Raw genomic sequence first — 27327 nt, forward strand, 5'->3', positions numbered from 1 at the left:
CCCAAAAAAAAGAAATTTCATAATGCTCATATTAATGCTGCAGAAAACTAGGATGAAACTAGGAAAATGATTGTTACCTTGATATTGGAAAACCACAGGTCATTTTCATGCAGTGTAGCTACATAAACAGAAGTAAGGAGTCCAAGAGAGATGGCAACAATTCCACCAACAGTTACTGAGAGTATGCTCCACAGCTTTCCACCTGGAGGATCTTGGAAGAAAAATATTTCAGTCTGTAAGTGTGAAACATATTACTGAACCTATGGGGATTCTGGGAAGCCATTTATCCATTGCCTATGCTAGCACAGTTTACATTCTGCAGGTTACAGGACACCTGGTTTTAACACATCTTTTGTTTTTATTTTCCCATAATAGAAAATCAGAGTATTTTGTTTACATACAAAGTGAAATAAAGTGTGCCTTAATTGGTATACTTTAAATTTAAGGACACCATGATCCTATACAAGTTTAGCTCCATGCCATAACTAATTTGTAAATCTGAATTGAAATATCTTCCAGAACTTTTTAAATTCAAGCAATACAGCATGACTGATGACAAAGCAAGAAATTCACAAGAAAGGTCTAAAAATAGCTGCCTTTTTGGGCGGTTTGATCAGTTTTTGTAAAAAACAACAGTGAAGGTTCAGAAGCCTCAGTAAATACCCACAAAGAGACTGAAGGGCAGCCAAAGCAGCCTTTGATGATGCTGCCATGCTCTGAATTGCAGATGGGCTCCTGGAGCAAGGGCAGGGATGGGGTGATGGCAAAGAAAGGATGTGTGACCCTCCAGGCCTTCCCTGTGCACTGGCATTCCTGGGGCTTTTGTATTTTCAGTGTTAATGTAAGGTTTAATATGCATTTGTGATCTGGAATTGTACATTTGAAATGGCTATTTCATACTGTGTGTGACATCTGCTTAAGGGTTCCAACTGCAATTCCCTGGAACTGAGGGCTGGGCTGCAGGAGAGCTATGACCTCTTATTCTTTTTGTACACAGCCTAAGTGAGTTTGTGCAGAAACAACAACAGAACTTTCATCTGCCCAAATGCAGAGAAACATTTAGAATTTAGATCCAAATATCCCTTAAAATAAATTAATCTGAAAATGTCCCCAAAAAAACAAGGAACTTTGTCAGCTCTAAAGCTCTAATTCCATACAAAAATTTACCTAACCAGTTAAATTCAAATTTTATATGCAACCTGCCTATTTATAAGTACATTTCATCAGTTCTCTTCAATCCTTTTATGTTACCAGTGATTTGGACTGTGATTCTTTGAAGAACCTTGGATGGCTCCATACAAGCTGATAGTGTGTCACCAAAAATAAATTGAAACAATTGTTCTCACCAATTTAAATTAAGATTTTAAAACAGAGGTAAGATTGACATGCAGCAATCTGCATGAAACCCTCTGTCTCATGCAATTAGTTTTGGTGATATTCAATTATGGAAATGCATTTGTCACATGCCTAGCTCTGAGCTGTGCTTAGGACAGATCAAAACCAAAACACCACTATAAAGCCATAATGTCACTTTGTTTTTCGTTACCCACCAGGCAGAATTTTCCCATCAGGCTTCACATTTGTCTCCTCTGAAGGCTGATCCTCAGCTGCTTCTGTGCCTCTTCCAACCCTTCTCTGTCTCACGGTTGTCATGGTGTCAGTCACTTCAATTCATTATTCTTCAGCCTGACTCCTAAACGGACACACACAAGCAATGCATCTTCCTACCCCAGCAGTCACTTGATACTGTATGAAATATGTGAAAATAAAACCACATTTACTGACATCACAGACTTTGACTTCTAGAACTCTACTGTACATAAAGGCTGTCTTATCAAAATGCAAGGTTTTTCTTTAAAGCTGTACCACTCGGCAAATGAAAGTACAGAAAACATTACTTTAGAATTATAAAGACTAATGTTCACCATTTTACATACTCTCGAATAGGTTTTCAGAATGAATTGTTATTTTGACTGCCCTAACTTTTTTAGCTCTTGACTCAAAACGCACACCAGGCTCCCCTTTTTTAAATAACCTAATCCCTTAAAAGAAAAATTAGTTTTTACAGCCAAAAATATGAAGCCAGTATTTAAATCTTGACTTTCAGGAAACACCCAAAAAAGGGGGTCAAAAGATGCAAAAATGATGCCAGAGAACACCTGTGTTATAAAAAACTAGAAACAGCATTAAAAGAACACCAGAACTGAGACCATCACAAGCCCGAAAGCTCGTGCAGTCCCTGCCCTGTCAGCGCCAGGTGCTCTCGGCTCTCGGTGCCTGCACGGAGCCGCTGTCACCGGGCACGGGCGGGCACTGCCATCCCGCCATCCCTCCCCGAGGCACCGCCCGCTCCATCCCGGCAGCAACAGCTGCTCCCGGTGCCGGAGCCGAGCCGGCCGCCGCGGGCAGCGCCGCAGGGCAGCGGCGCCTCAGCCGCGCAACTTTGAGTGCAGCTCTGGCAGCGGGGGAGCCTCGCCTGCCCCTCGCACACCTGGGGAACACGCGGGGAGCCGCGCGGGCTCCCGCTCTGGAGGAGCGGCTCTGTGGCACTCCTGACCGTTCATTAATTCATTAACAAAGGCGAGGTGCTCATCCCCGCCCCGCCCGCGGTGCCGCCGCGCTCGCACGCCGCTGCCGCAGGGCTCGGCTCGGCCGGGCGGGCAGCTCGCAGCCGGCCCCGCCGCCGCGGAGAGCCGGGCCCGGGGCAGGGCAGGGCCGGGCCCGGGGCTCCCGCGGCCTGCGCGGCCCCGCCGGCTCCCCCCGCCCGCTGCCCGGCCCCGGTACCTGCGGCCGCTGCTGCCGGCGCTGCTCCGGGAGCCGCCCGGGCCCCGCCGCGGGCACGGACGGGAAAGCGAAGGGAAAGGGGAAGGGAAAGGGGAAGGGGCGGGCGCGGCGCCGGGCGCTCGGCCCTGCCGGGCGGAGACCGAGAGCCGGGGCGGGCACAGGCGCCCGTCAGAGGCCCGGCCCCCGCCCCGGCTGCCGCTCCATTGCCGTTCGAACGGGCCCGGGCGGGCTGCGGCGGAAATCCGGCACGGGCGGGCACGGCCCGCGCTCCGAGCGCCGCATCCCCACGGGAAAGGGGCTGCGGGGCCGCTCCCCCAGCGTCGCGCTGTCGGAGGATGCTCTGCTCAAATAGCGCCCTAGAATTGATTTGTAGCGTTTTTTAAAATGTGTTTCTCACCGCCCCTCTCCCCCCCGATATAGTTCCCTATGTGTGTGATTTTAAAATTGAAGTTCGAGCTGAGTGTTCTGTTCAAGGCATTATACGCTCCCCTGTATTTCTTGCTTAACTGCACCATAAACGTTTAGAGGGGGAAAAGACCTTTTGTAGCTGGAAGATAACGGCAATGCCAGACTTTGTTCTACTTAATGGGAACAACCTACCCCTGCAGTAAGTCTTGATTGTAAGTTTTATTTGCACTGTCTTTAGTAATTGTAGAAAAAGCCATGCCCCATGAAGCTGTAACCAGCAAACCAGCTCCAGGTCCTATCACAGGAGGCTGATTTCCCAAAAATCCACACAAATTCTGTGGAATTGTCTGTGAGAGTTCATTTCTTCACGACAACATTTATTGATTTTCTATCACAATTTTATAGTAGAGTAGTACTTCTACTTTTTTTTTTTTTCTCTCATTCCACAACCTTGGTTCATTGAAAAACTTAGTATTTCGAGCAGGAAGAGCCATGAAATTCACAGAAATTCACATGCTCAGAGACAGCAAGAAAATGATGTAGTAATCATCCTGGTCATTCTGAACTTTGAAAGCATTGACACTAGAAATCAGGAAATTTTTCAGTATCTGCTCTGCGTGCTTATTTTGTTTTGTAAGTTTTTTTTAGAACCAACAGAATTATCTTCCTCTGATCAAGTCCTCCAAATATTTACGCATTTCTACTGTAAGTCAATTTACAGCCATACTTATTTTGGTTTTTTTTGAGCAATAAGGCATGTCATACATTTGTGGGAATGCTTAAAATAAGAATGAAATCTAAATAAATATGTGCCTTACCATGGGCAATAGATTTACCTTCCTTTTGTCACTGCCACATCCTAGGTGTCATGTGTTTGTTGAAATGAACACATTGTATACGTACAAGAAATTTTACAGTGTAGATAAACACCTTGAGTGCCTGCAGGTTTTTGTGCAAGGCAGATAATGTACTTATATTTCTACGAAGGGCATGCTGTGGAAGATATTTCCTGGAATAACAGTTCTACTTCTCCACTACTTGTAAAGAGGCCAGTGCAATGTAAATTCTACAAGAACAAGCAGTTACTGAAATGGTTTAGAAAACATAATCAGTGAAGAGCTTCAGAAATGCCAGAGAAGGGAGGAGTCGTCTTAATTCTCCTGTGTTTTATGACCCCATGCATGGATGTAATGGATTTGTAATGTTTCAAGTATGAGAATCCAGAAGAACTAAAGAGCTTCCAGATGGATATTGATATCATTAATATCTAAAACTTGTATTATAAAATGTAAATTAAAAGTCACCAAATTGTAGCTTGCAATCAGTAATACTGATGATTAGATCGTAACTGTATTGTTATAATACTGTTGCAATGCAGGCTTCTTACTTGCCAAAGTAACAAAAGGAAATTTAACAATATTCTGTTTGCCCATTCTCTTCCAACTAGATCACAGTAGTGGAGTGTTCATGTTGGCACCAATTTAGCCATAATCCCAGCAAATGCCAAACATCTACAAACAGGAAATGGTTGGAAGAAACTTTAAATTCAGTTTATTTGTGTTTTCTCTTGGATTGTACTCTGGAAAGAGCTACCATGAACTGGAAAAGCAGGAGCACTCAAATTCTGCCCCAGTAAATTTTAAGTCTAAACCTGCAGTGTTTTGAGTGCTGTTCAGCAGCCTTGGGGTAGGTGGCAAACATGCCAAATTTCTGGGTTATCACTTTTCTCAACTTTTAAAACTTTTGGGCAAAAAAATCTTGGCTTCAGCAATTGTGGATTTCATTAGCCAGCTAATCTTAAGTCAGGTCTAATGGTGTGTCCCTTCCTTTGTGTGACAGCTCTTCTCCAAACCTGCCTCAAAGGGATGCAGAACAGAAGCTCCCTGTGGTGCATCAGCTCTCTGCAGCAATTGCAGCCCTGAACACTTGCCAGAGATCTGGGACAGTGGCTGAATCCCAGTGCTGTGTGCCAGGGCTCTGGATCCTTTTCTCCCAGTTCCCAGGGTGTTCCAACCCTCACAGGACCCTCAGTGCCCAGTCCCACCTGCGGTCACTCATGGCCAGGTTATTTATGGGGAGAAGCTCCTGAGGAGGCTCCTGGGCTTTGTTCAGCTGAACCAGGAAGGTGTTTTAGCCCAGTGAACAGGATAATACCTGGACAGCACATCCTACTACAAAAAGCTTTTCCCCCAGGTTTTGCATTAGAGAAAATGTGAAAAAGCTGCGTAACACAGCATTCTGCAGTGTTGCATCTGAAGCCATTTGTAGTTCCAGCCTTTATTTCAACATATTTGGTCCAGGGCCTTAATAATAATAATGAGAAAATGGAAAAAGATTGCTTGTTTATGTAACTGATACCGGCGGTGGGTATCCTGGCCACACTCTTTTCTCCCCAGCAACACCATCTGACTTTATTTTTTCCTGAAAAAGATGGGAAGAGAAGCTCCAGCAAGGCCAAGAAATATGCTGTATATTTAAAAATAGGTTTCAAGATATGTTTTAGCTTATGTGATGGAAAAGCAGAAGTCAATCACCTGAAAAAAAGCTGATTAAGGCTTTCACTCTTATTTAAATTAGGGGAAAAATTCCTACTAGTTTCATTATGAATTTTGAATTTGCAGTTCTTCAGCATGGTGCCACCCTAACTGCATGCAGGCTTACAAATATTTTGACTTAATAGTTTCATATTTCTTCATTACAGTTACTTTGATAAAACTTATATTAGCAGTACTTAAACTAGTAATAACATCTAATACTAATAATTTCATACGACAGTAAGAAATGGCAGTAAAGTATTTCAAATACTTTTTGTCTCAACAGATTTCCCTCTCTCTAAACACTGGTTCAGTGTTTGGATTTTCTATATTCATATTTCATAGAGGCCAAATAAAAGTGACTAAAGAGTTTAACAAAAAAAGTTTATTACCAAAATACAATATTAAAGTCAATACGTGACAAACTCCTGTAAAGCAAAATAAATTATTCTACCATTGTACAGTATTCCAGAAGGTAGTTAAAGTGGTACTACAGACTTTGCTTCATCCTTCCAAAGAGTTGCCTATCAGGAACACAATCCTAGAGAGAGCTTAAGGCATGCAGCTTAATGTGCTGGATAACTTTATAAAACAAAACTCATCCTATTTAATAAGATACAGTATCAGAATTAACTGCAGTCTTTACATGTCAGTTTTCTAAATTTTTTTATACTTTGGCTATAAAAGCAGTGCCATAGTGTTACAATACCTTTTCTTAAAAAAATACATGTACCCATGTCCATGAATATCAAATGCAAATGTAAATTTCTATTAAATATATCTTAACAAATGTTACTTTGAGCACCAACTGTACATTTCTTCAAATGATTAAATAAGTGCTTATGAAAGAGGAAAATACAAGAACTCTGACTCAATCCCACTCTATTCTTCCAGGTCAAGCATAAATCAGGAAGATGAAATATGCACCCATTTTTCAGTACAGCCAAATGTGAATGAAGTTTGCTCTTTAGTGGAAGTACAGGCATTGCAAACAAAGCTGCAAGGTACAGTTTGTATCACAGACTAAAATCTAATTTGAACAAACAGCACGTGAATAGCTGATTTTGTCTCTGAAGAGACAAAAATAGTTTAAAAGCTTAAAGAAAGGGAAAATTTGCAGCGTCAGTGACTCTGAAATGTGCTTAAAACCCCTTACAAAACATGCAACCAGGCAGCCATACACTTTTGAAAGCAGATAACCTGAGAAACAATTTGCTTTCAGAAAAACCAAGCCTATAATTATTTCACATGCAGGACTTCTGACAAAGTCCCTGAATTGTGAGTGGGTAATTAATTGCAAGCAGCATGGAGACAGCTAAAAAAAGTAAATCTCTGTGCATATGGGAAAGAATTCTTTGTTGGCATTTGTCAGGACTGATAATGGTTTATAGAGGCAAGTAGCTTTCTGCTTTACAGGAACACATGGTCAAAAAGAGCAATGAGATGGCAAAGAACAACTGTGAGCAGGCACATCCTGCTGAGGGATGTGTGGCACTGACTCCTGGGGCACTGCACACAACGCTGCTCGTGTGCCTTCCACACACCACGGCTGCTCTTCTGCATTCCAGGTTATTGCCTCCTGAAATTTTGGTTCATTGCCATCTCCTTTTTAGCTTATGAATGCAAGTTTTTCCTTTTTTATCTTTCACTAGCTGAGCAACTCTAAGAGAATTACACAAAAATAACAGTGTGGTAAATATTGTTTCTGTGAATACTGACTGGTAGTTCAGCATTAGTAGGGATCTCACTGTCCTTTAATTTTTCAAACAAATGGGACTTCTGAGTGAGAAAGCTGAGATATAATCCAGATGATGTAGTATTTTCACATTAATTCTATACTCAAGGTATAATAGCAGTGTCAGTAAGACAATATGAATACCCCATTTAAAGTTCATTATCTCCTCTGGAATTTGGGATCATGTAAATAAATAATGTGTTTTTCAAATGTAAAATCCAACTGCAGGAATATGAAAAATAACTATTAACTGAAAATAATGTATAATTAACTTCAAATATTATTTAAAGTATCTCAAAAATTCAACACAAAAATGCTTTGACCTTATATCCACACTAATTCTTCAAGTCAAATGTGTATGTTCTGCTATCTAATTCATAAACAAAATAATACTTATTTAACCTAAAGGAAGAAGTCAAATTGAGGAAATTTCTTGAAAACAAGTATCAAATACACTTGAAGTCTTAGTGCTTTTACCCTGGCCTCTGCATTTTGTGCTGCTTCATGAAGCTGTGACTTCTGTTACTGTTTTATTTTCCTGGTTGCCACTTCCAGGCAGTGCTAGCACAATACAGACACTCCATGTGCCAGCCTCTCACATTTACAGCTGCAGCTGATTGCTGCTGCTTCAAGGGTGTAAATAAAGGAAGAAACCACTGTTTTCCTAAGAGTAAGGAACTTTATAAATACTGAGCTACCAAAGATCAGGTTACTGCATGCCCATGTCAGCAGCAGGCAAGCTGCTGTGCATCTGCCATTCATTAGAAGCAGGAATACATGCCTGAACTAGGAAGTGTAAATCTGGCTGCCAAAGGGCTTCTTTGGAAGGGATACTACACTTAATGAATCTTTCAAAGAAATTAAGTAGCCAGATTAATCAATAACCTCAACAAAGTTGCCAGGAAACTAGCCAGTGTAATATTATTCCACATTGATATACAGATGAGTATCTTCTACTGCCAACTGCTGGAACTGTAAAAATAACAAACCAAAAAAAACTCCACACTAATTTTAGAAGCTGAAGGTTTTGAAAGGGTGAGATTTCTATGTTTTCTTAGACAACAAAGTAATCCCTAATTCCCTTTATCAATCCATACTATAGGCACTAGTAAAATTTATTCAGTAAGCGACTGGATACAGTTTTGGCTTAAGAAATTGTTTGCCATTTCTTTTTTTAAATATGATTTTCTACAGGAAGATTATCGTTCAGCTCATTATTTCCACAGTTGCAGCTCTGACAGACAAGTGGGAAATTTGGCCAGCCAGTGGCATTTCAAAGAATGCCAAAGCATGTAGGCGTTTCTGAAAATCCCAATTTGTGCTCACCTACATCTTTTGGAATCTACATAGATTTCATCTACATCACTTTGTGGCAATTATTGTTAATATCATGTTCTCATCAAAAACATTGCTCATCCATACTGCAAAACAATCACCAAAAATGGAAAGTGACATTATAAGCTTTTCTTTTTTTATAAGCTTCATGGTGTCAAGAAAAAACAACAGGTTATTGTTATAAAAATAATCTGTTACATACCATGAGTTGAAAAGATAGGAGTTTTGTACTTAGGATCCAATCAAACAAATAGTTATTAACAGAATGTTTCTAGGCCCTTCACCTCCTGCTGCTGTAAATCAATGGAAAGGATGGCAGTATTTGTTGGAAAATGACTTGGGAGTTTGTAAAGCCTTAAAAATAGACTGGGGAAAATGGAACTCTTGTGTGTGAACACAACACACACATGCCCTGGCCACCTCCCCTCTCCCCACCTCCCAGGCAGGGGGGTTCACCAGATCACTCTGTAACAGTTCTATCTGATCTGCTGCCAGATCAGCTTTCAAAAAAGAGGGTAAAAACCTTCTTTGCTGAATTACATGGAAAACAACAAAGAGGGAGGAAGAAAAAAGCTTTTCAAGTGATTCAAAGCTTTCACACCTTTGGGTTTTAAACTACTGTGCTAATGCATTATTACTGACTAGTATCTGACAGGAAATGAAACAAACCAACAATCCTACATTCTTGGCACCATATAAAGAAGTAACAGGTTAAAATGGATCCTTCTATTCTCCACACCTTGTATTTATCTCCTAAATGATTCATCAGTCCCTGGTTCAAACACTGTACTCCTACTGAAACAAGAACTCAGGATGGGAAATCAAGTTTTGCTTGCAATTCTTCTCTTTAGCAAGTTTCTCAGGCAAAAATTAGCAAAAAAAGAAAATATTCACTCTAGGAAATCCTCTCTGAACTTACTGCTTCACCTAGTTTGTATTCTGAGTCGTGCTGTGGTCCTTGTTTAGAATGATGTTTATGATTTCACCCTCATGTTCTTTCATATGATCCAGCAGATTTTCTTTGTTGGTAGACTCAAAACCACAAATGCAGCAGCAGAAGAGAAGCACACAGTATTCTGTGCCAAGATGGGGTAGAGTGGAGTTCTTTTCTAAACTGCATGAGGTATTCATCAAGGTAGGTTTTTCATTTTCATCAGAACCTGAAGTTTCATTTGTAGTCTGGTTAATGGACTCTGTAAAAGACACCAGGTTGTCTGAACTTCCTAGTATAGGTACTGTACTTTCATCTGTGCCTTCTAACAAGGTCTTGTCAGTGAGTTGTCCTTGAAACCTGAAATAATAATAAAAACCAAAACAAATATTACAATATACAGCTGTTCCTTTTAGATAGGAACTTTATTTTGGATCAGGGTTGGGTTTTTTTAAAGATTATTGGTGTGACAGTAAATCAGACATACCTACTGCTTTGTGAAATTGCATCATTAATAGCTTTGTTCACTTGTTCATAGTTGTAATTTTGGTCACTTGCATGTTTCCACATGTGGGACTTCAGGGATGGAGGATGGCTACATACATATCCACAGAGAGAACATCTGGGGAAAAATGGAGAAGGAAAAGAGAAACATTTCAAAGTCAATTTTATTAGTTTAGTAATGGTTTAGTTCTTCCACAAGGATGAGTAAGCAGAGAGATCCATGTGAACCATGTTCTTGGTCCCATTTTCAGTTTCATAACTGGGTCATGTTAGTTTGCCAAGTTTCATCCTGAAATATAAGACTATTTTTAGGATCTGAGAACATTCTAATTTTTTTTTTTAAATTTCCTAAAGAACTGAATTGAAATCTTATCTGTTTGGCCTGACAAAACTGTTCAAACACTGCAGAAATGCAGTACCGCTGCTGAGTGCAGAAACAGGGCATCTGGCAGGGAGGTGGTGAGCTCTCTCTGCCCCTGCTCTGAACCAAGCAGGAACTGTGTAATTAGCACTAATTATGTCAATTGAACGAAGTAAGTCTTTCCTGGTACAGCAGGTATTAGTTTATTATGGATCACAGAGTTCCTGAAGTTGGAAGGAACCTCTTGAGGGTGCACAGTCCAATCCAGCCCCTCAGGCAGGATCAGCAGGCTGCTGAGGGCAGTGCCAGATTCTGAACAGATTCACAGATCAGGATTCACACACGTGATCATTTTCTCCATCAGCTCTGGTACCACAAGACTAAATTTTCTATTTCTCTGTAAAACATCATCTTATGCAGTAAAGAACAAAACCCTGAAGAATAAATCCTATTGACAGGGAGATGCAGTGTATATTTATGGACAGAAATAACCCAAGGCTGATCAAATCCTGTATAACCCTTTTCATGCACAAATATACATCAGAGGAGGTTCTTGATGTGCTTTTTAAGATGACAAATTAGTCACCTCAGCATGAAGGAGATGAGTGATACTGCATGACATCACTTCAGAGCAGGATCTGTCTTTTTGTCTTTTGGATAAAAAAGCTCTTTTCCTCAGCTACCTGCTACTTGGGAAGGCTTCAGTTCCCCAAATCCCATGGAAAAGATCAGAATCAATTGAAGGTGACCTTGTGCTAATAAATTATAACCAGGAATGCAGCTCTGCTCAAGCAATGTGATCCCAGTGTGTTACTATGATGAGTCTTAAAATTACCCCAATGCAAGTCAGTTTTTGTAGTTTTGAAGACCCTTTCAGAAATGTAACCTGGAAAACACAAGAAGGCCTACATAAAACCACATTATACACTACAATTCAGTAAGGCTTTATGACTTTTCTTAATGACAGTATAGTCCTTAAATGGCCTGCAAATAATCATACACAGAAAACAACCTCTGCTCAGCAGAAGATTGCAGAGAACAGCAGAATTCTCCCAAATGAGGTGAAAGCACAGCACATTACCTTGCTTGTGGAGCAAGGTAATTCTGTCCTGCTGGGGAACAACAGGTGTGTCCTTCTAGCTCACTCTTCCCTAGGATCCTATTTGTCTCTTTTCCTTCTAATTTGGTGCCTCACAAAGAAAATGGATGCTTTCAAAGATAGGTGAGTCTATTCTCAGATTGGGAATCCTGATATCTCTAATGAGGCTGTTACAAAATACATCATTAGATAAAAGGCAGACCTTATAGTTAATTTATAGATAAAATTAGGCCAAAATATTTTTTTGTAAAACCCAAAGATCAACAAATAATCTTAATTTCATTTAATGTGCCACTAGTCTCACCATACATTTGATTTTCTGTGCCACTAACACTGCTTGGTCAGTGATTTGGGAACACAATCAATGAAGCCACAGCCCAGTGTCCATTTTTAGTCCCTTTTAAATGCTCTCATTTTTTGAAGCTCACTAATTTACTCAGGTGATTTACTAATACAATTTACTTTGCTGAGAACAGTATCTTTTGAACCAAATACTGTTGACTATTTTAGCATACAGTTCAAATCAGACACAGAAATCCAACAGCTTTTAGTATGCTGCACTACAGTTAATGATCACATACTTACAGTATATGCAACTTTCTCAAAGAAACAAAATTATTCACCACTGAGTTTAGTAGTAGAAGCCTTTCAGTTCCATAGCATGATCTGCCCTACTGCTTGATTAATGCTGAATTATTAAACTTCACTGTTCAGGAGTATTCTGCATTGATACACTGAGGAAACAATTCTCTTGCAGTTTTGGTTAGACTAATTCCTTGGGGATCAGGGACCAAAGTGTGGAGGTTTCCAGTAATCCCTGGTATTACCAGGAGCAATACTGTGGGAGTATGACAGCTGAGCAAATACAACTTAATGCTTCTAGGAACATTTGAGAAAAATGAAGTGGAAGTATATTTAAATTGTAGAAGCAGCTTTTCTTGAGAAGAAACATCTATATGAGTGTGCTTTATTTAGACTTTTCATATTGCCCTTAAAATCTTCCACTGAGAAATATTCAGAATATTCCCAATTTTCTTTCCTTTCCCTTCCCAACTTCTATCTTTTGTTACAAATTAGTAGTAGACAATTACACACATTTGTACCAACTTTCTCACATATGTATAAATTACCCATATCTATGGACAGACTATAAGGGACACTCATCCCTTAATGGCTATTCATAATAAATCTTAACTAGGTGATGCCAGCCTGGATTCCAACTGACATGTACATGCAAAGGCTGTGCCTAGACTGGGATACTAAAGAAAGCCAGGGAATGTTCCTGGATGCTGGAATTTACCTATCTATAATGTTAAATGTTAGAGGTGCCATGGTATGGTTTTGGCTCATACAGTCTCCTAAACAACTCCAGGTAATTAACACGGCCCAGAAACTACTTGCAATAGGCAGTGTGTGTGCAACCACCACATTCTGGAAAGCAAAAGCTGAACAGGTCCCAGAGGGAAGTCATGGACATGTTTAATCAGCCTGGGAATGCCATGGCAAATCCATCAAAAAACCCCAAACAACTCTGTGGACCGAAGAATGACTCTAGGAGGGAAGGGAACAGGATCTGAACACTGCTTTAAGAGCCCCATTACATACTTGAACTGCTCCAAAAGCTGCACTGCCTGATGCTCCTGGGGGTGCTGCCTCATGTGGCACTTGAAGCTATTCATATTTGTGGTGGCGAAGTCACACACGCGACATCTGAAGAGACAACAACAAGTGACTGCTCTGACCATTCCCTGCTGGCACTGCTCCCAACCCCAGCAGCTCCCAGACTGCAAAGGTGCCTGGAAAGGCTGCAGCTGAGGACTAACCATATTTGCAGAACTCCAAGGTATGACATTAATCACTGTTGGGCAGTGAGAATCTTCTGCAGCCCAAAACAGCCTGCACCTTTCAGCAGGCATCACCAGGCTTAGAGATTGTGCTTCTTCCTGAAATCTCCCTCGAGCCCCTCTCCTGATGTGGGTAAGCAGCACTAAGAGCAAGGGAGGTGAGGGTGCAGGTGGCTGGGTGCAGTCCTTCCAAAGGCATAATGTGACCCTCAGAGCTGGAGGGGAGAGTGTGTGCCCTACTTAATGCACCAGCAATGTTCTCAGGACATTGTAAAAGCCAAACCAGTAATAAAACACCAAGTTTCAGGGCTTTATTGCTGAAAAAGAAGTCAGTGACAAGATCAACATATTCAAATTTAAGTGCCCTAAGCATATCACATCATGCCATTCAATTTTTTTCTTTTTACTTCTTCTTTACTTTTATACTTTGTATAAAACCAATACATAGAACAGTCTGGATCTAAACTCAGATCCATGGATTTAGATCCCAAAGTATTACACGAATTCCTTATTCATAAATATCAATGTACTGCCACACAACCTTCCTGTATCTACCATATTAAAACAGAAACCATCAAGCTCAGCTAAAATTCTTATGTATTTGTTTGAACTTTAGGTCCTTCTTTTTTTTTTTTTTCAAATGGTAAAATGTCCAGTTAGAAAGTCTGTTCTATAATGTGAAACAGTTTGAGACTGCTGCATACTTAGCCTGAGAATACTCACTATATTTTTGAAAGGATTTAATTGTGCAGTATTAAAATCCAGAACATATCAAATCTACAGAAACATATCCTTTAAGGCTCAGCACCTTAGTTTCCAGGAAGTTTTGTCAAACAAATCTAAAGTATGTTTACAGCTCTCAAAAAGGCAGAAATGCAGTAGGTTGCTGTTTGACACTATGGAAGGCTTGAGGAATTCATGTTTCAGAAGGAGAAATACCATAAATACTGGATCATTATGGTGTTCAGATGTGGCTCAAGTATCCTGCCAGGTTTTCAGATTTGTCTAAGGGGTTTATGAAAAAATTATAAGAGAAGCAAGGCAGATGGGTTGATTTGTATTTAGTATGCAGCAGTCTGTATCACCAGTGGAAAATTTCCAAGGGTTCCTAAATCAAAACAGGCTGCTAACACCAATTTGATAACTACCACGTACAAGACACTCTACAGTATCTGCTGCTCCAACCCCACTAAGTAATAAATAATGGTAATAGTGAAGGTTCTGAGGAGAAAACAATCTATTTGTATTCCACACTTGCTGTCTGAGTAAACATCTTGTGAATTTTTGCTGGTGTTATAGGATATCATTATAATGCACAAATCAAAATACAACACATCTTAAGGGTTTGTTCATCTAAAAGAGAAAGTTCCTGGCTTGGCTCAGCCTTTCAAGGTGTTGAGTTCCCAGAATTTACACTAAAGACAGGAGTTTACATAAAGATCAGCTCAAAAAATCTATTGACTCAGATCTACTTTCTAGCCACTAGAGAGGGACAGAGATCCACACTGTATAAGCACAGATTGAATCTGGGGAAATTTATACAGCAACCAATAGGAAAATGCAGGATTTATTTTTTTGCTGGGGACCTCAGCAGTAGTATTACATGTGATTTTAGGTACCCAAGTTCCCATATAAATCCATATGATACCCTGGTAGAAAAATTATAAAATATGATCCTAAGTGAGTATGTTACTATTGTTAGAAACCAGTGATAAAGATGAGGCACTTGGTGACAAGGGCAGGATTTCCCCACACTCTGTAGCAGCTGATGTATAAAGCAGTAATATGACAATAGAGAACATTTTGCAATAAAGCAAACCCAAAATTAAGTTAGGTGTGCAAGGGTTTTGAGAAATATATTATTACTGTTGGCCAAAGTTCAGTATTATAACAGAATTATCTTCCTCTCCACATGTGAATGCTTCAAACTGAAAACAGGCAGAAGACTGCCACAGCAAAAGATGCACTCTGGAAAAATTAGCAAATCTTAATTACATAGTTTGAGTGAGGCAGCAAGTGTGTCTCCCTCAGTAATTTGCAGTACAACAGTGTAACTGCAGCTCCTTTGCCAGGGCAGGGCAGCAGTGCCCTGGCAGGCTGAGGCTGGCACTCACCTGTACGGCTTGTCCGAGCTGTGGATGCGGCGGTGGTTGCGCACTCCCACGTACGTGGTGCTCGTGTAGTCACACACATCACACCTGAACAGCTTCTGGGAGGAACACTTGCTTCCTGTTGGAGCAAAAGCCATTACTTTAGAGAGCTGCACTCAGCCTTGTAAGGAACTCTCAGATTATAACTTCATCACAATTGAATTATGAAACAGGAATTTACATTTTAAAGTAACAGTTTTGAATGTCGATAAAGAAATATTTAATACTTTTAAAGTATTAAATAAGACAGCACACACCGAGGTAATAAAGGTATGGTTCATTTTACCATTCTGTTCTGCCATTTACAGGAATTATTCAAATTTTAGGAAAACATTATTTTTCTCAATGTGGACATTTTCCCTCTCCCTGCAGTTGGGTGAAGTCCTGTGTTACAGCAAAAGGTGATAATATGTGGGGACTGCTGAACTCAGCAGCTTCAGAATGCATTTGCAGAATGCATCAAATCAAAGGAAAAGACTGGGACTGAGAATGGATGAGTGTGATCGTGGTCACAAGGGTTTTCAGGATGATAGAGATGAGAATGTTGATTCCATGATCAGAAGGCTTGATTTATTATTTTATGATATCAATATTACATTATGACTATACTAAAAGGAAATAGAAGGAAAGTTCTCAGAAGGCTGGCTAAGCTAAGAACAGAAAAGAATGAATAACAAAGGAGCTCTCTCTGACTCAGAGAGCTCAGTCCTTGATTGGCCATTAATTGTAAACATCCAAGATGGGCCAATCACAGGTGCACCTGTTGCATTCCACAGCAGCAGATAACCATTGTTTACATTCTTTTTCTGGGGCCTCAGCTTCCCAGAAGGGAAAATCCTAAAGAAAGGATTTTTATGAAAAGATGTCTGTGACAGATGAGTTTCAAACTGGCAAACACAGAAAAGAAAAGCAAAAGACCTCCCAAAGCCTCTAAATCCTCTTTATCATCCAACATACAACTCACACTTTCTGAAAGATATGAGATGATAAAAAAAATAGATATTGACCAGATGTCTTAATAAATAATTTGGAACTTCTCCAAATTACTAAAAAGCAATTGTAACAAAAGTAATTTTTTCCTTCCAGAATGAAAAAGACTTGAAAAATTAATGGCTGCAGAGACAAAGGCTAATGACTCCTTACACAGGGAAATGTGTGCCCACCAGTGCACAGTTGGGACATTTTTGAGACATAAGTGTGAACACTTTAACAGCCCTGTTCCCTCACTGAATTTGGGTTAAGAGATTAACATTTGGGAAGAGGGATGGCATTTTTCATGCAGGTAATTTTCCCATTCCAGCCTATCCTGCTGTACCTCATGTACTTATTTTTTAGGCTGAATTTTCTCATTATCAAAACAATTAAGAGTCATGATGGTAAAACTCTTTTAAAGAAACATTTCTGTTCCCACAGGCAGGCACTGAATTATGCCAAAAAGGGTTCTAGATATATTATTCTGATGAATACACTCATACAGCTTCAATATAAGGAAAAATTGCAACTAATTAAACTTTCACTTCAAAATTTAGCACTTTTGGTTCAAGATGCAAAGTAATTAGGTAAGGCTGATAACCCCAGAGGGTTATTGTGAAGAATATATAGTATATCATATAAAATAAAATAGCAGTCTGAATGCAAAGATAGGGAAATAAAATTGGGATATTTCTGTGTGTACCAAGATAACCACAAATACATTTCCTATATTTAATTTTAAAACATGACACAGTTCTCACTCTTTAGCACTCTTATAAGAAAAAATATGGAAGTAATACACAGCAGGCACTCTTTGCAAGTCAACCTTAAAGCAAAATATACTGGAATTTTTCCTACAAAATGCTCAAAATTTATTAGATTTGTTTTTCATTTAATGTAAAAATTATCAGAACAATCCTAATTATTTACTTGAAGACTTTGGAATTTATATTTCTGTATTATTCTTTTTGAAAACACATTCATGTAGAAGACCTCAATGGATCAAGGACACTCACTGGGCTGCAGATCCATGGGAGAGCAGGGGCTGTGCTCTGCTTGAAGGGGTTTTCCATCTTAAATTCTGCAGCTTTAGAATGAACTGCTTCCAAATGTATTTTCTGTTACAAATCTGGTACTTCAGTGGGCAGGCAGTTTAAAACCAACAGTATCTAATGAGATTTTTAAAGCATTATGCAAACATATTTGCCACAGCATAGTTCTAAGATGCTCACACCCAGCAGCACACACTTAGGAGCAATTATTTATACCAATCACTACTTTATATTTATTCCTTCCAGAAAATGCACATAAATTATAATACATCACATACTCTCTTGCTGTTACAAAATAGCATTTGTGTCCCTCATCCCTCAACTGGCTTATTTCTTGTGGGTTTGGGGGCTGTTTTGCTTTCTGGATGGAGAATATCAGGTCTCCTACAAGTGAATATGGAAATGCCAGATCTTTGCTGCAGCAGCAGTAACAGGTGCTCCTCTAATGCTGCTTATTACCCTATTACTTCATTATTAGACATTTACAGTCTGATCATACCCAGTGTCATAATGCTCCTTTTAATTTATTGTACAACCGTGATGAATAAAGAGACTTTTAGGACCAACCATTTCATAAACAAGAAATGAAACTGTTCCAGCTCAGGCATCTTTCACATCAACAGATGCTGTGCCATAAACTTCTTTGTTTTGTGTGGCTTTATAGGGATGACATCTGTTTGACAAGAGATTGCTGTACTGCAGTGGTGCTGCAATTTGATTATAAATTGGTTCTGAAATAATTTAAGCATTCCACAGTATGAGTTAATAAAAGTTTAAAAGGAGAACTGTTTTCATTCAAGCCACATTACTAAATTTCATGTGGGGTAAACAATTAAAGTGCTTAGCTGGAACACTTGTATAAGGTAATAATAAGAAAAAAATATTTATAAAACATTTCTAAATTAATTGAAAGCAGGCAGATTTCTTGAACAGGGGCTTCCCTTTCATGGAAGCTAAAGTACAAAATCAGGATATAAACTGTAAAATAACCTCATTACACATACTAATTTCCAAAGCAGATAGGACTATTGATTTGCACATTACCAGGAGTTGAGCTCAAAAAGTCCAGTACTTCTCCAAACCTGACAGGTTTCAGGCATTGTAAGGTAGTTATTCCTGTATCAGGACATCTTTAGGAACACTGGTTTACAGCACACAAAACACTGCCACAAGTAACAGCCCAAGCTGTGCTTGCAGATATTTGTACCTTACTAAAGGAACAATGTTTTATTTCCTATCACTGTCATGAAACACTTCTGCTACTGCTTTTGCAGAAATCCCCCAGTATGAAATGGGAAATGTTCCCACTCCCAGCAGAGCCTCCCTGGCCATTTCCCTGTCTCCCCCTGGCTCTCAATGGCTCTCTCAGGCTTAGGTCCTGGGATGGACTGAGCACTACAGATCAATTTCCTGAATTTAAATGCCTTCTGCATTGATGAGAGCAAAAAGGAGCTGGGAAGGGTCACTCTACCTGAGGATGAAAAGGTAATTAATTTTAACTCATACACTGAAAGCCAGAAAAGGAGGCAGTGTGAGCTGAGAGAGCAGAAGGCAAAGTTGGGAAATCATTCTGGTCTGACACGTACCAGGTTGTTTTGGGCAAACCATTGCCCATCCACCCTGGCTCCTGCTGGTCAGAGCCTTTTTTCACAAGAAATTGCATCCATTTCAACAACTTTTGCACTCACTGAGCAGCTGTAGAGGAAAGGGTAGAACCCAGAAATTACCACAGCAACCTAAGTACTATTAGAGTGCACATTTTGCTGTCTAAACAAACAAGAGAGCACAGATAGGACAGAAAAGAGCTTTGTGCACAAAATGGGACTACTTCATCTCACAGTTGTTCAGAGACTATCTAATTACTAGTATCCATAATGCTCTAAAATTACAAAATGCTAATAATTACAGTGTTGCCTTCAAAATAAAAATGCTGTAAATATTTTCAGTAGCTGTAACTCACCAGAGAAGAGGATGCATTCACACTGCAGTGACAGACAGTGGCTTTCCAGGACACACAAGGGATTTTTGATAGACAGTGGCTTTCCAGGACACACAAGGGATTTTAAGGCCACATTTTCTCCTGAACTTCAGAATTTGGTTATTTTTTTTCCCCTATTTGATTACCTTAATGCATCAAGGGTTTGTTTGGCTTGTTTTTGTTTTGTTCTTTGGTTTCTGTTTCTGTTTTGCAAACAAACCCTATTAAATTAGAAGCAGATATACAATTAAACAAACATGAGGCTCTAAGCAACCAGGTCTAGTGGGAGCTGTCCCTGCCCATGGCAGGGCTTGGAAAGAGAGGAGCTTTAAAGTCCCTTCCAGCCCAAACCATTCTATGTCTCTATGAAAATGCATACCTACTGTTACCCAGGCAACTCTTACAGATACAGGTTGCATATTTACAATGTCTTACATTTGCCTCACTAGGGCTAAAATAAATGACTCATTTTGGACATTACCATAATCAACAGAAATTTCTGAACTCAGAAGGGATGGCATTGTATGCATATGCTGACAGTAAACTACATTACCATGGTGAATTAAAAAAAAAGCCTTTCTTTTGTTTAGGTCATTTGGAAAATACTGAAGGAAAAAAAGATTTTCCTCTTAAAAATCCAGAATAATATTGCATATGAGTTGTTTGTCACAAGAAAGGTTTAATTACTGGAGCTAAAAATATATCAGCTAACAATAAATGCCACCTCAAGACTGACTATGGTAAATTCTGCCCTCTGGAAAGAACACACATTTAAGGTTATGAACAGGCATGGAAGCATTTCAGCACAAGAGATCTTAAAACCAGTTACACAAATACAGCAAACAAGTAATGTTATGAGTAAGTTTTTGTAATTTCAAGGGTAAATATAAACAGTACCTTCTCTATCATCTGCTTCATTGGAAACTATGAGTTTGTTAGCTGTGGCTGTGGAGAAGAGATCAGGAAGACTGTGTTGTTCTCTTTCATGGTTTCGCAGCTGGCTCTGAAAAAACAGTTCCTAAGGTTAAAAAATATACCACAAACATACAGTGACAAACACACAGACTTGGGATATTGCAATCATCTGTGACATTGTTACTCAAGCTTTGATGACAACTGGTCTGAAATGCATGTTAATGTATATACAGATTATCCCTTAGGTAATTTTACTACAAACAACTAAATATCATGGATTAGTAATATAAAGGACTGGTGAGAGTGATTGAGAGGATTCTATGATTTGTGTTTATTTAGAAAATAGATTTCCTTCTTTCCCCATTGCCACAGACAAGTGGCCACAGTTCTTCCTCCAAAATTACTGTACTCCCAAAAGCAGTATGAGATTAGAGGCTTGTGTGAAAATTACCTCAATTTTCATATTACTGACTGACTTAAGAATACACCAGTCCTGTTTCTACTTGCTTGAGGAGGAGAAAAGAGAGCCTTTTGCTACCCTACCTGTGTATTTTTTCAAACTAGGACTAAATGACAATAAATATGGGAAAATTTGCATGACCAGTGCTTCCAAGAGGTCCAGCTGTACAGCTGGGTACTGATGCAATCTGTTCTGTATTCCTGACTACTGAGCTGAGTGCATAGGAACTCACTCACTAATGCTTAAAATAGCAGTTAGAAAAAGGGCAGAAATGTATTATTCTGCTCTGGTTGTAATCTTTCAAATCTAAGTTCTACAGAACATCCAGAGCAACAAAACAGAAAAAATAAAAAAAATTCTGCTTCAATGTTAACCCCAAGTGCCACAATCACAAGAGGAAGGCATGTTTGAGCATTCTTTTAAAATTTCAGCTATTAAGTTCTTTGATGTTTCCATTTCTTCCTGCAGTTGCTATGTGTGGGCAGAAAAACAACACAGTATTATTATGTCCGTAATACAGATGTCAGGAAAAAAGTTATGTGAGGAAGAAGCAAGGTTGAGTGGATAAAGCAGAATAATTACAGTTGAACTGTACATTCAGCACGTGCTGCTGGCAATAATCCCTACTGGTAATTACAACAAAGCCAGGATGTCAGACTGAGATAAGTTAGAAAGAGGGATTGGAGCAGGCCCTGAGCCTGCAAGGGCTCCCTGGTGGTCAGAAGCCTAAGATGGGAAATGCCAAGTCATGGTGAATGGGCTAGGAGCCCCTCTTCTGCCTTTGGACCCCTGCTTATCTCTCTGTAATCTATAGGTCACTTTCCTTTAAACTGTCCTTGCTACTGGACAATTTCTGTACCTCATATAAAGAGCTGCTTTTGCCCAGCTCAGGCAGAAGAGCTGTCACTGGGAACCTCCACAGAAGAATCAATAAAGATGCTCCTGTGGAACCCCACACAGACTTCTCCTCTCTCTCCCTGGTGCGCCTGCCTAGCACCTAGCAAGCTGAAGAGCTGAAATCACAGTGAGCTGATCATCACTAAAGAGCTGATATCACTTAAGCTTGCTGAGGTTGCCTGTGGCTAAGAACTGCTTGGGAGCTTGGTCTGTCCTGAACAGGACTGCACTATCTGGACCCCGCGCAGCCTGCTGGGGACACCCCAAACTCCAGAAAGGTTGCATTAAGGATCACCAGTTATTGAGAAAGCAGTGAAAGAGGGTATTTAGGGATTGCAGAGAGGCTGTACCTTGTAGTGGAAGGACTCGTCGCACTGCTTGCACTGGTACATGCGGGCCTTGCAGTGGTTGATCATGTGGCTCTCCAGGCCCTTGCTGTCGCCGGCGATGTGCTCGCAGATGGGGCACTGGTAGGGCTGGCGCTGGCGGTGCACGCGCAGGTGCTGCTTGATGTAGCCCTTGTTGCCGCTGCTGTAGTGGCACAGGCGGCAGCGGTACGGCCGCTCGGCGCTGGGGATGAACTCCACCAGGCTGCTCCCCGCCCCCGCCGCCGCCCCCCCGCCCTGGCACTGCGCGTTGTCCTGCAGCTCCTTCAGGATGTCGTCGTCGGAGGCGTTCTGGTCTGTCCTCTCCTTCAGCTTTTCAATGACGGTGAGCAGTGACATGCTGATGCCCATTTTAATTGGTGCTTCTGACAACTCTGCTCTGTCTTTCTTTATCTCAACTATTGCACATTCACTTTGGTTTAAGCCACTGAACTCCTCTGAAGGATCCTTAAGTGAGGACACCACTTTGGAATGAGCCACGCATGGGCCATCAGCTCCTCCCTGGCCTGCACCTGCATCCACAGCATCTTCTCCAGTCAGAGCCCTGAGGCTGGACCGTGTCAGTTCTGCAGCTCTGATTGGCATTGTAACAAGAGCTTCTGCTGCTAAGGAGTGCAGTCTCAAAGATTCTGAATTTGTCCTCCTTCGTGCAGGAGGCACATTTTCGTCAGCTGTTACATTTTTATTAGCGCTTAATTCGTTATCTTTCTTCTCAGTGTTATTCCACTCTATTATTACTTCCTGAATCGCATCTGAATGATAAACTTCAGCAGGTTCTTCACAGGTAACAGACGACTCCTCTGAGATAAATTTTTTTTCTGTTTCAATGTCAGTGTTCATTAAGAATGGCTTTTGTAAAACACTTTCTTCAGCACTTGGCAAACGCTCTACTATAACATTAACGTGACCCTTTTTATTTGGACTACAACTGATGATTTTCTGTGCTGATGAAAGCAGGCTGTCAGTTATCATATTGTCTGGTTCTGTATCTGATACAGTCTCCTCTACAACCTCTGTAGTAGGAGAATGCACCATAGACTCACTTAATATCTCTTCCTCTTTTACATTTGTTCCTATGGGCGATTTACACGACAGCTGCTCAGAATTGCAAATCTGAAGCTGAAGAGAAGGCTCACTATGGATATCAAGTTCACTGTTTTCCAAAGAGAGGACAACTGTATCCACACTCTGAGGTGTATGAGTTACAACTGTCTCTGACAAGCTGGTGTTTTCATTTTCTTCCTCAAAGATGGGGTAGGAGCAATCAACCTCCCCCGCGTGTTTCCAAGCGTGTGTTTTCAACATCCTCTGCTGCCCGCAGGTGTACCTGCAGATTAAACACCTGTACATGCCATACTGCTCGTAGGTGTACCACTTCCTCCTGCCCATTTCAGGCACAGGAGCAGACTGAGCTGCATCCTTACATTCCACATTTCCTGTCTGATCAGTCCCTGATTTGACATTTCCTTCCACTGGTCCTTGCAGAAATGAGCTGGTGACATTGACACACTGCTGCACTTTTGTCTGGATGCTGTTTATACCACCGTTCTCGTGGTGATTTTGGAAGTGGGATTCAAGTTCTTCTTGGCTTTTGGAGGCAAAATGACATTCTGAGCACATTAATATCACTTCATTTTTCTGCCCATGTTGTTTTATATGTTCTTGCAGAGTTAAAAGCGAAGGTGACAGAAAATTACAGAGACCACACTGATAGCATGTCACCTTTTTTTTGCTTGGTGGAAGACATTCAGTCACAATATAATCTGCTTGTAACTCTTCAGTCTTTTTAGTAGCAATCACAGAGAGCTCGATGGTTTTAGCTGGGATTTCACAGAGCTCAGCTGTGTCCAAGGACTGCACAGAGGCGTCGGCATGGGAACGTTTCTTCCCTATTAAAAGGCACCTTTGTGACTTCTCACTTTCAACTATTTTGCTCAGCTTCTGGATCACGTGGATCAGGGGGTCGGTTTTACATTTTCTCTGCTCTTCGCTGCTCTGCAGTGTTGGGCCAATGACTGTTTCAGAAATCAGCACAGCCTCCTGCTCCCCAATATTTGGCATCAATACTGCAATGCTGCTTCCTTCTTCCATAATACCTACGAGGGTTACAAAAATACCTGGGGGTTACAAAAATAAAGATTTATACCTGCACAATAATGAAAACACAGCCCAGTGCTATTTACATTGCTCTCTCTACCAAACAGGGAAGCCCAATTCCACTAAACTAATCAAAATTTTCAGAATGGCTACAGAAGTAGCCAAAGATATTGGGGACATTTAGTGATGCTTTTCAATGCAGCTGCAGAGAATAATTCCAAAAGAGCCTCCAACAGGCTGCCTCCAAGTTGTACATGGGTAGGACAAGTATTTTCAAGTGTAAGCTGAAGAACAGTGTTACAGCTATTCTCTTTTTCCTTACAAGCACTACACATTTGAATGCTAAACATTAAAATATCAATTGACAGTAACTGGTATATTGATGTTTAAAAGCACAGTAGAATATGAAAATATATTCCTAATGTACTTTGATGCATCAATGCTCCTAAAGCAAATGACAATTTGCAGCAATATAATTTACAAAAATAAGCAGTTTTTTTCCTTGAAATGTTAAAGAAGGTAATTCTGCCATTTACTTGCATTAGTCATTTCACTATGACTATTTTAAAGATCATTCAAATGTCAAATCATACTTCTCATTATAAATGTCATTTTCTAGAAAACTTACTAATTGCAGCAACAATTTCTTAATTGCAGGGAAAATCAAATGGTACTGAAGTTATAAAGAGCACTTCTTTTCTGTTTTGAGGGAAAGCTACAGGCAGTTACTATTTCCAATTACCCCTCCTTTAAAAATATCAAACCATAAACCACAGGCAATAATGTGCAGTGTTTGAGGTCAAATTAGAAGCCAATATACAAAAATGTACATGAAAACATACTTTGTGATGTGGGCAGAGCTGTGGGGTGAGGGGTGAAGGAGCTGGACAAAAGGTCTTACATTCAAATTTACTTCTCTAAAAATGTCTAGAAATACCCTATTCAAGTGCTTATAAATACACACACACATATATTTTATACAAAGTTCTTATATACTACATATAAAACAGAGAACATAAAGAGATGAGGGATATTTATCAGTCATCCTTGAAAAATTATGCCAAGTAAATTCATATGGATTGGTTTTTTTTTGCAAGAAAGATACAGAGGCTAAAAAAGAATTTCCAGAACTGGTCCTAAAAACCCATGAAATCCACTAATTTCTACTTGTGGATTTAGTGTAGAGCATTAAATTGCACAGAGAAGGGTCTGTGATGCCCCTTTCCTATTACAGAAAATCTCTGGGCAGAACTAAATAAATTACCTTCATCTGCCATTCAGCTTACAGTTCAGGTAATCATCAGTATAAGCAATGTTAATTTTTTAGTATCATCTGCACCTCATGTTAAATACTTCAAGTTGAAAGCTATTATTTGAAAACCCTAATTCAGTTCTATGAAAACACTTTGGTGTTTGTTTCAAACTGCCTGTAACATGTTTTGAAACCATTGTGAGAAGTGAACAAACCTGCTTTTTCCCCTGAACACAGATTTAATGAATGCTCAAAGCAGTAATGTCTACTCGAAATATTTTCAAATTGAAAATGAGTTAAGGAAAATTGATGCTACCTTAAATTACCCTTGGTATTTTAAAACTTTTTAAGTAATGCTAAATAGGCAAATATTTTCTCTACCTGGAAGCAGCATAACAACTAAGGTGAAAAATCACTAACAGAAGATCATAAAGGAAATATGCTGCCGTGTACTGTTGCTATATCAAAAAGTCAAACAGAGAGAGGACTTTCACCTGTATTATCTGGGATGCCTGGAGCTGATCCCTGTTCCCAGATACATGCGTGTTATGTCACTCTTTGCTTAGAGTTTGATTGTTACTGTTGCAGACTTCCGTTTTTGGAGGGATGGTAAGAGCTGTACACAAATTATCACAAAGTTAGAAGGGACCCACAAGGATCAGCGAGTCCAGCTCCTGTCCCTGCACAGCACCAGCCCCAAGAGTCACACGTGCCCGAGGGCGCTGTCCAAGCACCCACACGGTAATTACACAGCCATGTCTGGGGATGCCAGAGGACGGGAGGGAAGATGCAGCCCCGAGCAAACGCCTGCGAGCTGCCCATTCCAGCCCAGCCCAACCCCTGGGCCGAGCAGGGCGAACGCCTCCAGGGCAGGAAGAGCCGAGCGCGCTTCGCCCAACCCGTCTGGCAGAGCGCGGTGCGATGGTATCGCGGCCCCGAGGGCAGGGAATGTCCCCGGCCGGCCGCCACCCTCCCCGGGACGGCCGAGCCGCGCTGCCCGCCCCGCTCCGAGCCCGCAGGCGCCGCTCCGCCAGCGCTCCGGCCGCGGGGCAGCGGCGACCCAGAGGCCCAGAGCAGCGAGGAGCCGGTCCGCCGGGGCAGCCAGCAGGGGTGAAGGAAGGAGGGGACGGGAGAGGAGGGAACGGAGGCAGCCCCGGGCCCGGGAAAGCTCCGCCGGGAGCCGCTGCCGCCCGCGGCTCTGCACATGGGCTGCGGCGCGGCGCCCCGGGGCCGGCCCGCCGCCGCCACGCCTGGCGCCCTGCCTTGCGCCCGGCCACCCGCCGCTGCCCTCCCACCACCGCCGCTGCCGCCCGCGGGCCCCGGGCCGGGCCGCGCCACCGCTCGCCGGCACTAACGGAGAAAGCCCCGGGAGCCTCACCTGCGGCCGCCGCTTCAAGATGGCGACGATGGAGCCTCTGTCACGTGACCCGCGGGCCCGTGTCAGGTGACCGGCGGGGGGCGCTGCCGCCGCGTCAGCGCCGCCTCCCGTTACCATGGAGACGGGGTGGGACAGGGACAGAGCCGGGGGACTCGGGACAGGGGACAGGACAGTGTGTGTGAATATGACCGTGTCACCGTGCACGGGCAGCAGTGTGTGTGAATATGACCGTGTCACCGTGCACGGGCAGCAGTG

The 27327-nt window shown here is 41.3% G+C and overlaps 2 protein-coding genes across 9 annotated transcripts in view; both read right to left on the bottom strand.

The window, feature by feature from the left end:
• DPY19L3 (dpy-19 like C-mannosyltransferase 3) overlaps positions 1–2857 on the bottom strand; it is a 35696-nt gene extending 32839 nt beyond the window's left edge. For 3 of the 5 annotated variants that reach the window (XM_059481489.1, XM_059481484.1, XM_059481490.1), the window contains exons 1-3: positions 2785–2857; positions 1551–1693; positions 78–211 (exon numbers count right to left, since the gene is read on the bottom strand). In XM_059481489.1, the coding sequence (XP_059337472.1) occupies positions 78–211; positions 1551–1653 (237 nt within the window). In that variant the 5' untranslated portion in view covers positions 1654–1693; positions 2785–2857. Of the gene's footprint in view, positions 1–77; positions 212–1550; positions 1750–2784 lie in introns of those variants that run through there. The other 2 variants (XM_059481488.1, XM_059481485.1) reach the window with 2 other exon arrangements.
• A 3239-nt stretch (positions 2858–6096) lies between these two features.
• ZNF507 (zinc finger protein 507) lies at positions 6097–27100 on the bottom strand. 4 transcript variants are annotated; one of them, XM_059481276.1, is made up of 7 exons: positions 27073–27100; positions 22310–24441; positions 20585–20690; positions 15650–15764; positions 13297–13401; positions 10215–10349; positions 6097–10087 (listed from the first exon to the last, which is right to left on the bottom strand). In XM_059481276.1, the coding sequence occupies exons 2-7, from the start codon at positions 24434–24436 to the stop codon at positions 9724–9726; spliced, it is 2952 nt and encodes a 983-aa protein (XP_059337259.1). In that variant the 5' UTR covers positions 24437–24441; positions 27073–27100; the 3' UTR covers positions 6097–9723. The 4 variants fall into 4 exon arrangements, with proteins under 4 accessions (XP_059337259.1, XP_059337258.1, XP_059337257.1 ...); XM_059481275.1 differs by lacking the exon at positions 27073–27100 and adding an exon at positions 26189–26427; XM_059481274.1 differs by lacking the exon at positions 27073–27100 and adding an exon at positions 26189–26290 and having other exon boundaries at positions 22310–24462.
• Between the last annotated feature and the right edge of the window lie 227 nt (positions 27101–27327).

The sequence above is a fragment of the Ammospiza nelsoni genome, chromosome 13 (assembly GCF_027579445.1).
Source record: "Ammospiza nelsoni isolate bAmmNel1 chromosome 13, bAmmNel1.pri, whole genome shotgun sequence".
NCBI classification, from domain to species: Eukaryota; Metazoa; Chordata; class Aves; order Passeriformes; family Passerellidae; genus Ammospiza; species Ammospiza nelsoni.

Bases quoted from the DNA above. Each gene is read 5' to 3' on its own strand.
- ZNF507 (XM_059481276.1), bottom strand. From the start codon at position 24,436: ATGGAAGAAGGAAGCAGCATTGCAGTATTGATGCCAAATATTGGGGAG. The intron at 13,402-15,649 runs GTGAGTGCCAGC...TTGTCTCTTCAG, and splicing joins AGCTCGGACAAGCCGTACAG to ATGTCGCGTGTGTGACTTCG. The intron at 10,088-10,214 runs GTATGTCTGATT...TTATTATTTCAG, and splicing joins GCAATTTCACAAAGCAGTAG to GTTTCAAGGACAACTCACTG.